This window comes from Coffea eugenioides, chromosome 3 (assembly GCF_003713205.1).
Source record: "Coffea eugenioides isolate CCC68of chromosome 3, Ceug_1.0, whole genome shotgun sequence".
Lineage (NCBI taxonomy): Eukaryota > Viridiplantae > Streptophyta > Magnoliopsida > Gentianales > Rubiaceae > Coffea > Coffea eugenioides.
In genome coordinates this window covers 11,145,454-11,157,832 of record NC_040037.1, presented here as the reverse complement: position 1 = coordinate 11,157,832, position 12,379 = coordinate 11,145,454, and the positions used below count along the sequence as shown (strand labels likewise).

Here is a 12,379-nt window from a genome sequence, read left to right as displayed (position 1 = left end):
CCATTCTAATTTGTGATCCAGTTTAACTAACGAGTGTTCAATGATCACTCATCAAAAAAGTGACACTGAGCATCCTGTATGGATTGCGTGCCACTAAAAAATTCTTCTAAAGCGCCTAGCTATAGTAATTACGTTACGGCGCGCGGCTATAGTAATTACGTGGCAATGGTGTATCTTTTCACACTGACCTTATCAAAAGACGCGTCCCATGCTGGTCGTCCGACAAGTCAAATGAATTTAGTTCTGGGGTACGTCACCACATTTGTAGGCCTATAAATACGAGGAGTCTGGTCCGTTATTTTGATGTGCTAAACTCAGCAACCAGTTAGTTACAAATACCCATTTTCATTCATATTAATTAGCTAGCTAGTTCTTCAAGGGAAAAAATGGCTGAAGCCAAATCTGCTACTGTCACTGATCAGGTGAATAGTGATTCTACTGCCTAGCCAGACCTAGATTTCCTTCTTTTTCAAGTTCTTGTATTTGGAAAAGTATAAGGAGTTGCAAACTAAAATAATTTCAACGTTCTTGAATTGTCTTGAGCGATATTTTACATTTCTAGTTGTCCACATACATATGGGTAGGCGGTCTCTTGAATTGTTTGATTAAGCTTCTTCTGAGTGATGTAGTTTCTTATTAACTGATCGGATTTAGTCTTCTTCTGATTGTTTGTTTATTTGAAAGGATTCTAATTGATTTTGGGAACTCAATTGTTTTGCGATTTTCTAACTGGTTAAAATGTTTGGGATTTACAGATCGACATCAATTCAATACAACCAGTGAAGCCGGCCGACCCTCGCGTGGTCGAGATCGGACAATTTGTAGTGGAAAAATTTCACCACGGAAAGCTGCTTTTCATCGCCGTGCTTGGCGGATTCACGTGGAAATGTGAGGGAGGCAAGTACTACGCCCTTGTCATTGAAAATCAGAATTATGAGGGCGCCACATTTATCCATAAAGCACTTGTTGTTGAGGCCCCAGGTGAAACGAAACTCCTCTGGCACAAGAATTAATCAAGCACTACTATTGATTAGCTGAGGATCAAGCATTACTATTGATCCGCTGAGCATTACTAGTGTCTATGGTGTGGTTTTCAGTTTATGCATGGATGATGTACTGCTGCCATGCATACATCTTTCCAGTATTGTACTAGCATCTTTCCACCATTCCGTTTGTATTCGAGTTTGTATCCTTGTATGTTAAAAGGTGCACTTATACGGACAAAAATGCACCATTAAATGAATAAAAACGGCTGTTTGTTTTTGAGTTTATATCTGTGTATTTTGTTTCTCTGTTATTACTTCGAAGCAGTTTCCAATCCCTGAATTTGTATGTCAACTACAAAATCTGCTATATTCATGACCAGTTATAAAATTTGATAACTGGTTAAGTGTTACTTAAAATGGATCCAAACCCGAAAGGGATATGAAAGATTAATTGATATATTGAGAGCAAGACATGCCGATTACGTTTTGGTTTTCTCAAGTGGTACTCGTTCTTCTTTGTAAGTATATTTTGGGTGTTCTTCAAAAATACGAAAACTGTTCAGGCCAGCAAGTTTAACATAAGCAGTAGTTGTTTCTTCACCCCTCAACGGTTAAATGTGGCAAGACCACGACGAATAATCACAAGTGTTGCAGGGTTTTCTTATCAAGTTTTTCCAGTTTGGGTTGGCCGTAGGAAAATTTCCTTTTTCCGACATCATGTCAGGGCATTGCAACTCAGATTCTGTCTTTTGGATGAATAAATTCCCTTCTCATGGTGGCAGGCTGCTTTGCATCAAGCACATGCTTTCATCCATTCCTATTCATGTCCTAGCTGCAGCTAATCCTCCTAAATCTGTTTTTAATATGATAGAATCTATCTGTGCTAGATTTTTTCTTGGGTTCCTCAGAGGAGGAAAGGGACACGCCTAAGGATGGCAGCCCCTGCGGGGGGCCATTGGGGCGGGGGAGCGGGGGATATTATCAATTTTACCCCGCCTTGCCAACCGTTTGAAAAAAAAAACAGATATATATATATGTACATAATTATATATATAATGATAATATCAATTATATTACTAATTATACATGTCTATTAATAAAAATTATTAATTATTTATATTAAATTTATTAATATATTTATATTAAATTTCTAACTACACTTAATACAATAACACTTTTTTCTAAAAAAAACACAAAGTAATTTAGTGATTATATTTGTATCAAAAGTGAAAACTTGATTATTTTAGTTATATTTGTTTTATCATATTAGATTGTATTCAAATAACCTTTGTTTAATTATTTTTATGAGTTTCAATTGTGAAGTTACAATGAATAATAATTTGGTGATGTGTTAATATTTTAGTACTTGATTATTTAATTTAATTTTAATAAAAAAATTTTTAACCCCACCGGTACCCCCGCGGGGAAGCGGGGCGGGGGTTGGGGGAGGTGTCCCCCGCCCCATCCCCCCGTTGCCACGCCTAGAGACGCTAGTTTCTAACTCGGAATGGTCCTAGTTCCTTCACTGCTCCAGCTTCCAGAGCAGAGAAGTCAGGCCCTGCCATCACCAAATTAAGAACATGTTTCCTTGAAATGCCCATAGAGAGTGCTTTCTAGGTTCAACCAAAAACGATTCTCTCTCGGTTCCATTAAAAATATCATACATTTTATTTTGGAATGTTTCAAAATATTTGTCACATTGAAAATGTTAGATTACCTTTTAGTCTCTTTTTTTTAATATAGCTCTTCTTTCTAATCATATGCATGATATCATTAAATTTTAAATTTTAAATTTGTGGAGGGTAAAATTAGAAAGAGAAGTATAAACATCACAATTAAACCATTAATTTTTAAAAAGTTAGATTTCTCAAACATGACCTTTTTTTTTAATATAAATATCGAGATTTTATTGCTTGTAACACAAACTTACAAACGAAGTATAGGCCAGTCACGTAGACGACCTTTTTGAAAAATCGGAAAGATGGAAGCCCTAATTTATCCAACCTGACTGCCTCTCTTGCTAGCTGTGGCAAGTGATTTGGTTGGTCATAAACCCTAATCGAATCATATGGGTGCAAGAGACCCTCATTAGCGAGTATGTCTGCCATCGTGTTTGCTTCTCTAAAGCAGTGAGAGAACTGCCCTGGATCCTCAGCCAGCTACCATATTTGGTCAAACATGACTAAATAATTGAAACGGAGCGAGTAATAAAAACAATAAATATACCTCCATTTAGCCATAATACAAGAGGCTTGTTAGAAGGATTTTCGGACTCCACAAAATAGTAGAAGAGAGCTTTACTAGTCTTAGGATCAACAGTAACATACCCCCGAGAGTCCGTTTGGTTACAAACTAGATGAAATGGGATGACTTATCCTTGGATTATTAATCCTGGGTTTGAGTCATCTTCGGATAAATAATCTAAATTATCTAATGTTTAGTTGATTCTCTGTTGGATAGGATATATTGTAAAATAATTCTATCCTGTGTTTGGTCGAAAATTGGATGAGGAAGGATTACTATTTTAATGACCAAAGCATCCCTTAATTTATAGATTCTTTTTAATAAAACAATTTAATATTTTATAAAATATTAATAAAATAATTTAATATTATTTACTAAAATAATCTAATAAATAATTTAATATTTATAAATTTTATTAAAATAGAGTAGTTCAAAACTTTATAATTATAATGTAAATCAAGAATTTTGATGTATAAAAATTCGAATTTATTTAAATTTAGCCCCTTCGAGCCCTTAAAAACAGATTTTGACCAAGCTTTAACCCTTTTGGTTGCCCCGGCAATGCTACTACTTTGTCGGCCGCCTTCCAAACCCTCTTGAGGACCAATATAAACTGGCGTGTTCTCATGTCCGCAATCCTCATCATTTACGTAATTGTCTAATTGTTCGGTGTCAGAACCACCAAAAAAAAAATTCTTACTCCAAAAAGATATACTTTTGAATACAATGGTGAGTAAAGTCAAAAATAATAATGTAAAATTAAATTAATAAAAGACAAATATATAGTCAAAGGTCTAATCTCCATTTTGGTTCAATTAACTAATCATTGATATAAGGATAAAATTATTTATTTATAAATAAACTAATTATGGTTATCAATAAATTTTAACAACCTACCTTTCCTTACTATTCTTGATAACTACATTAAACTCTGTGATGATTACTCTTGCCAATTAAGCAAACCTAAACAAATTCTTAGGATTTAATGTATTGACAATAGTAATTATTATAGAAGCTACTAGTTCTAACTAATAAAGACATGAGTTCCGTTTATTTAGGCTAGATTATATATTTTTGTGACCTATATTCAAAAATTTTACTACAATCAAAATATATCACTTGTCATAAATACTAAAATCATCAAACAATTACATATTTGACGATTTAGATGGCAGTAGAGTATTTCGACAATTAAGTAGTGCCCAATTATTTAATCAAATAAAATAATCATATCAGGAACGGTAAATACTTATAAATAAATTAGATATCACGATAAACCAAAATTTTGATTATCCTTCAACTAGAAAAAAAATTCAGCCACTCTTCATGGTGGATTCGAAAACTAGGGTTTATTGGAGGAAAAATACGAAGAAAAAGAAAAGAGAGAAACGGCAGGAAAGCAAAAGAGAGGAGGTCCCTTGCTTCTGGTTCCTTCCGTCCAAATTAAAAAAAAAAAAAAACTACCGTTCTTCAAAGTCATAACGACTAGTCTCAATAGCACTTACCGTTCTCCAGAAGTCATAACTACTAATCTAAATAGCACCAACGTTTCCTGCCACTAAAGGAAAATGATTCCTTTTGCTAATGTAACTCTGACAAATACTAAAACTAATAAATATGACAAAAAAATATAGTTCCTAACATAATCAACAACTTTATAAGCAAATAAAGATTTATTTTGTCACAACGGTAGAAATCTTATAACATAATCTAGTCTAATCTAAGGAAAGGAAAAAGGGAATTCGATGTGAGTAATAACTTCATCGAAGATAGCCAATTAAGACCACCATATATAATGACAAATTGATGGGAGGTAAAAATTGAACCATTAACCTCCTGCACGCACCAAAACTGGTGGTGAGAAGTGTTTCCATCAATCCGCACAAGTTCCAAATTGTGGGGCTCGCTTCACTTGAGAGCAGAAAAAGATGTGGCCTAAACTGTGGGGTTCGCTTCCAATCCCTCCAAATTTGGACTTCACATCAAATAAGATGTGGTGGCATCTTGTAAAGTCTAGTCTTCTGAAAATTTAATTTTTAATATACTTTCCACTCTACTTTCATCATAAATTCCTAGCAATAACACCAAAAATGATATATGTATAAAATCTAATGATTAACACCACATCTTGGCAAAATAAAATGAGAAATATTCACAAATTAAGCGCAAGATTAACCATCTGACACTAATCCTTTTGACATGTTGCCTGGAGAAATTTTTTGAGTCTCTCTCGACCTTTTCCCTGGTAACATCGTACAAATATAAGCAGGCTTATGAGGGTTAGAGAGAAGATGGGTGTGCGCCCTTCATCCTTGACATATAGGTCTATAACCTGTGAACAAATTGTTTCACCCTCCCACCATATTTTCACAGGTTGTTTCACCAAAACAACTGATCACCTCCTGCCATTTAATGAATGGCTTTCGCTTTCAAATTAATCGAAATGAATTTATCTCCACGCCTTGCATTTTGAACTCGATTTGGCATTTGACACGTTCACGTAGACACAAGACAAACTCGATTCTCAAGCCAAGAAAAGATCTCGATTTCTTACTAAAGGCATAAGACAACGAAGACCAAGACGTGAAGAAGGGTGTCAAAAGGCAGACGAGGATGATAAGGTTATCAAGACTCTGCCACCTGTTAACAACCATCTTGCAATTCAAGTTTCAGGATCGGAATCTATGCATGGCATAAGTCGCTATTTGCTTTTAATTATTAACCAAGAAATTTGAAGCAAATTGATCTGGTTTCTCTGAATTCTTGTCCATTAGGACCACCAAATTTGGCCAAGGCAATTAAAACGTGCCTTTGTTGCAATCTTCTCAAGATAAATTAGTGAACTAATTGTTTTGGTGACGATTGCAGCCCATTTCCTTTTCCTCTAAAGTGTATTTTTCATTTTTGAGGAGCCATTAGTCTGCCTTTTTAAATTTTTTTTCTTCTTTGTTATCTCTAAACTGTCTGAATTTTATTATGCTACTTCTGTATTTGCGTAGATATTTGAACTACGAATCATTTCATTGATTAGGGGTAGAATTATTGCTTTTGCACGGACCACGATAAAAAACTATGAGTTATTTATACTTTTCTTAGCTAAAAGCATACCAAATAATTAATTAGCTTCCTCAAAAATAGAAGGTTACTTAGCTAAGATTAAAAAAATGAAGAAATAGTAGAACAAAATTTTTAAAAAAAAAATAGTGGAAAATAGACCAAAATAAAAGGAAAAGGCCATGATATGTTGGTCCATATTTTCACTGGGAACCCATGGTCACAAGATCCAAGCCCATTTGATTCCTACCTATTTTTTTTCCTCATGCTCAAGGGCTTTGAAGGCTTGGTGTAAGTTTGTTTGTAGCCCAACCCGCCTATGGGCTGTAAAATGAATGCTACATTTTTTTTGTGTCTTCCTCCTCTTATTAATAGTTTCCGAATTGGGTTATCTCAAGATTTATTCTGTTTTCCTTTTATTCTTTCCCAACTAGGTTTTTTCATATGAAACCGCACAGAACAAGCTACATATTCAGATTTTTTTAGGCAATATGAAACTTTTTATTGATATATCAAAAAATTCATACACAATTTTCTCTTTAGCATAAGTGAGAGATGTCAAATTAAGAAGTTTTCACACTTTCTCCTCCTATACTACCCGACCTATCGATCTCACAATTTTTTTTTAGTATTTGTAAGTGGAAAAACAACTAAATTACATCAGGGAAAGCCTATACTATATAATTTCTATAGATATACAATGTCAGATGTGCTATGACAAGCGCGAGATATGCATATAACACAACTATATCCATGATCAATGAAATTTGCGACTGCATCATGAGTATTGAAACAGCAATTCCTTAACGGGGTGGTCAGAAAACTTCATATATAAAGGTCCAACTGGGTGCTAATTGTCGTACCAAAAACTTCAGTGCTCACCATTGCCAATAATTTGCTTAATATGCAGCTGAGCCATTCCTCTAAGCTTCAACAGTTTCCTCCAGCTCTAAGAACAATCACTAGGAGTCTTAATCCCTCAATAGACTGTCTTTAAGCATAATAGAATGTACCCTTTTAACCATAATGACTCTTTTCGAGCACAAATGTTCCACAGTACCTTCCAGGCACTTATTCTTTTTTTTTCCGAAACGATATTAGTAATATATTGATCAACATCTAAACTTTACATTTGGGGCAAAGGCCCCTCATTTCTTTACAAAAGTGCTCAACAGCACAGAGGATTGAACCATTCCTCATCATGTATAATGCCTAATGCATAATCTCCAACTCTAATGCTAATATGATTATCAACTTTAGATATTGCACAAAAAGAGCACATGTGAAACAGGGCTTTCAGGCTAAGAATATCATCAACTAGAGTATACAGTTTGATATTGGAAGCTCTTCCGGAACAGATTTGCTGAATGAGTTGCTTGTTGCAGCTCTGTATGATGACTTTCCTCCTGCCTTTGACTGCTAATTTACTCATAGCTAGCTTGATAGCCTCAGCTTCGTCCAATTGTGGACAATTGTAGCTTCTTTCATGCATTGCCCAAGCCGCCACCACAACATTTCCTTCTGTCATAGCAGTCACCCCTATTCCCACCTCTTTACTGTTCGGTTTTCTTAGAGCTGCAATCTTCACTTGGATCACCTCTGCATTCTCCGCTTCTATTCGTTGAATCTGGTTAGCAGCTGTTTCTACTGTGCTCAACTGCTCTTTGTCTTTATACACTTCGCAGAACTCTAACCACTCCTCTTGAGCTTTCTGAATTGTTGTCATAGCATGCCTTTGTTTGTTGTTGAATTCCCACTCATTCCTGCTTTTCCATACTTGCCATAAGATATTCACTGTTAGACCAAGATGTTCATCACCAGCCTGTCTAGATCTGGCTCCTGCAATTTCATTCCACCAGTCCTTGAAACAGCCTTGTTTATCCCTAGCACCCTCCCATTGCACTGGTGCTATATGCCATACTAGCTTGGCCTGTCTGCAGTTCAGGAGCGCATGGTCCACAGTCTCCACCCCTTCTCCACAAACTTTACAGATAGGATCTCCTTTTTGCGTTCTACTAAAGATTACTTCATTGACTGGGAGAGCATTGTTGATGCATTTCCACATGAAGGTCTTTAGTTTGTGCTTGATGTTTAAATTCCATAGGCAAGACCACATTTGTTTTGATGAACTGTGTAGGCTTGTACCTGCCCCATCATAGCCATTCCTTTCCTGGATTTCCTTCTCTTTCATAAGTACCTTGTAGCCTGTGTTCACTGTGTATTGCCCCGTTGGAGAATGTATCCAGAAATTGCTATCCTCCTTTCCTGCTAAGCTGATAGGAATGCTTAAGATCTTTTCTGCATCCCTGCCATTGAACGTTCGAAGCACTACCACTGTATTCCATCTCTTATGAGTGATTAGGTCCTGAACTTTCTGCACTTTGCATTCTGGAGGTTTAGTTGTTGAGGGTCTTCCATCTTTGTTTCCTACTATCCACTTATCCTCCCAAATATCAGTACTAAGACCATTTCCAATTTTCCTCCAGGTGTCTTCCTCAACCTACTGCGTAGCTCCCATTAGACTCTGCCAGATCCAGGAAGCATTCTGAGGGCACTTGCTCTTGAATATGGAACCAGTAGGATAGTATTTGGCTTTCAGAACCTTGGAGGCAAGCAAATTTGGGTTAACAAGCAATCTCCATATCTGCTTACCTAGCAAAGCTCGGTTGAAGTTGACCAAATCTTTGAATCCAAGTCCTCCCTGGTTCTTTTCTTGAGTAATTCTCTTCCAGGAACATAAATGCATCTTATCCTTTCCATTATTGTCTCCTCACCAGTACCTTGCCATCATTGCACAGAGTTCCTTGCATAGTTTCAGAGGCAATTTGAAGCATGACATAGCATATGTAGGCATTGCTTGAGTCACTGCTTTTAATAAGACCTCCTTCCCTGCTTGACTTAACAACTTCTGCTTCCAGCTTCCCAAATTCTTTTTAATATTGTCTCTGATGAAACCAAAGATTTGGCCCTTCGTTCTTGTTATCACCATTGGAAGACCCAGGTACTTGCCTTGGTTGACCATCTGGATATTTCCCAATCTGCAGCATACTTCTAGTTTTTTGCTATGCTCCATGTTTTTGCTGAAGAAGACAGAAGACTTCTCTAGGTTGATCAACTGTCCAGAGCTCTTCTCATAAGCCTCCAGGATCCTCCTTAACTCCTCAGCATGCTTGGTGTCTGCCTTACAAAATATTAACGAGTCATCTGCAAAAAATACATGTGTTAGTCTAGGTCCATTCCTGCTGATTTTGAGTCCAGTAATCTACTTGTTCTCTACAGCACTTTTCAGCAGGTTTGAGAATCCTTCTGAGCACAGTAAGAAGAGATATGGAGAGAGGGGGTCACCCTGTCTTATTCCTTTTTTTGGTACTACAAACTCTTTCACCTCACCATTTATATTGAAGGAGTAACAGACAGATTCAACATATTTCATGATCCAGCTAATCCATCTGCTGCTAAAGCCCATTTTTTGCATCATATCCCTCAAAAAGTGCCACTCCACTCTATCGTAAGCTTTAGACATGTCCAGCTTAACAGCCATGTATCCCTCCTTCCCATACCTTTTGTTTTTCAGAAAATGCAAGTATTCATGGGCTATGATGACATTGTCTAGGATTTGCCTACCAGGAATGAATGCAGACTGGGTTTTACTGATGCAGAAATTTAACACCCCTTTAAGCCTATTAGCTAGTATTTTGGAAATCACTTTATATAACACATTACACAAGCTAATAGGCCTATAATGCTTCAGGTTTACTGGATCTTTAACTTTTGGTATAAGGGAGATTAAGGTATGATTCAGAGCTCTAGGCAAGGAATTGGAATGAAAAAAACTTTGGATAGCCTGGATTACATCATGTTTAATAATACACCAGAATTTCTGGAAAAAAATGGGGGACATACCATCTATTCCAGGTGTTGTATCAGGAGACATAGAGAAAAGGGCTGATCTGATTTCTTCTTCATCCACACCTCTAGTCAGTTGATCATTCATGCTCGCTGTAATGGTGGGTGGAATACCTCTAAGGATGTCCTCAGTACTACCATTCCCCTTGCTAGTGAACAGCTGTCTGTAGAAACCTGCAACTTCCTCACCTAACTCCTGCTCATTCTCAGTCCAGGAACCATCCTCTCTTTGTAGATTCAACATTCTGTTTCTCCTCCTCCTCCCCTTCACATGAGCATGAAAGAATTTAGTGTTCTTATCCCCCTCCTTCATCCAGTTTATTCTTGCTTTTTGGTGCCAGAACAGTTCCTCCTCCTTGTACGCCACCTTCAATTGATTTTTTAGGTCCACTGTCTCTCTTCTAGTGTCCACTTGAGTGTTATACTGAAGCTTCTCCAGCTGAGTTTTGAGCTGATCAATTTTCTTTTTAGCATTACAATTGAAGTTGTTCCTCCACTTTAATAATTCAATCCTGCAATTTCTGATTTTGCACTTGACCGTGAACATTCTTGATCCCTCAAAATCTTGTTCCCATGCATTTCTGATCACATCCTGGACACCTTCTTTCTTCAGCCATCTCCTGTCAAAGTAAAACATTTTTTTCCTTTGCCTAGCCTCTGGCTTTGTATCTATCATCAGCATACTATGATCTGACGCGAAGGTATCCACATGTGTGCATTTTACTTTGTCAAAAACTAAGGACCAGTCTAAGCTATATAAGCCTCTATCCAGTCGCTCTCTGACCTCCCCTATCTCCTCCCAATTGTTGCTCCAGGTCCAGGGGTTCCTCTCAAAACCAATGTCAACCATTTGGTTGTCATTTATGAAGTTTTTGAAGTCAGAAAAACTCTTCTCCTCCCTCCATCTACCTCCCCACTTCTCCTCATTTGACAGGATATCATTGAAGTCTCCTGCTATAATCCATTTCCCTCCCCACAGCCTTTTCCTATCCTGGATCACCTTCCATTGACTTTTCCTAACCAGATTATCACAGCTTGCGTATATTCCAACGAACCACCATGTTGTCTTTGTCTCAAAATCTTCCACGTAAGCTTCTATAGTAAAGGCAGTTTTGAGTACTTTATGATTTTTACTTCATCTTTCCACATCAATGCCATGCCCCCCGACCTATTCATTGACTCTACTACACAACTATTTTCAAAATTCAACTTTTCCCTTACTCTATCCATGTACCTTTCTCTATTTTTCATTTCACTCAGGAACAGCATATTAGGGGAGAGGAGGTTGGAAACCTCCCTCAGATGGGGAATTATCAAGGTGCTCCCAACACCTTGGCAATTCCACACCAGAACTTTCATTGGGGTTTGGGGGCCCAGAGTAGGCTGGTCCCCTCCTCCTCTTTTTCTTGAGCAATATAGCAAACCTCAACACATCATTTGTTTCTTTTTCCCCCTATCTCCCTGCCTTCAGCATCTTCCATTTCCTCATCGCATAACTGAAATTTCCTTTTTCCCTGACCTCCTGAGTCTTTGATATTGATGCAGATCTCCTTTAGAGGAGTTCTTCTCTTCGACGAGGATCTTAACTGCTTCTTCAATCTCCTATTCTGTCTTGTGACAGCTTCTTTCTTCTTATCCTCAACCATAAGGTCCAGTAAGGTGATTTCACTTGTATTATCCTCAATGGTTCCTCCTACCCCCTGGTTCTCAATACCTTTTACCTTTTCCATTATATCATCCTTCTCATCTATTATTCCCTCTTGTTGAGGGGGTTCCTTCATCTCCGTACTGGCAGTAACCTCCTTCCTACTTGAGACCATGTTTTGTCCCCTTACCTCTGTCGTCTCAGCCTCCATGTTCATCTTATGGAGAGATGCTACAATAGTTGCTTCCTTGTCCTGCCTGTTACCCATCGCCTTAGGGGCTATAACTGGCTGACTTATAACATAGCTGTCCTCTTTTCCATGTTTGTTAACCTGGTCCTGCATCTCTATTGCCTGACTTGGTGAGCCTACCTGAACTGCTGATGGAACATGACTGCTCAGCCCTGGGTCCTGTTGTCTTTGTTTCACCACTTCCACCCAGTTCCCATTATGTAGCCTCCAGTGGTGTTTGTCCAGGCACTTATTCCAATCTTCTAAATTGAAGAGAGCAAGTCCCCTACCGTCTTTCAAGGATAGGCAGACATC

At 37.6% G+C, this 12,379-nt stretch overlaps 1 protein-coding gene across 1 annotated transcript; it reads left to right on the top strand.

The window, feature by feature from the left end:
• The first annotated feature begins 296 nt into the window (after nucleotides 1–296).
• On the top strand, nucleotides 297–1,271 carry LOC113764770. Its single transcript, XM_027308756.1, has 2 exons — nucleotides 297–422; nucleotides 756–1,271. The coding sequence occupies exons 1-2, from the start codon at nucleotides 387–389 to the stop codon at nucleotides 1,011–1,013; spliced, it is 294 nt and encodes a 97-aa protein (XP_027164557.1). The 5' UTR covers nucleotides 297–386; the 3' UTR covers nucleotides 1,014–1,271.
• Nucleotides 1,272–12,379: the final 11,108 nt, after the last annotated feature.

What these genes read in the sequence shown, in the direction of transcription:
- LOC113764770 (XM_027308756.1), top strand. Translation starts at nt 387, where the DNA reads ATGGCTGAAGCCAAATCTGCTACTGTCACTGATCAG. An exon ending in CTGCTACTGTCACTGATCAG is followed by an intron (nt 423 to 755) that starts GTGAATAGTGAT and finishes TGGGATTTACAG; the next exon opens with ATCGACATCAATTCAATACA.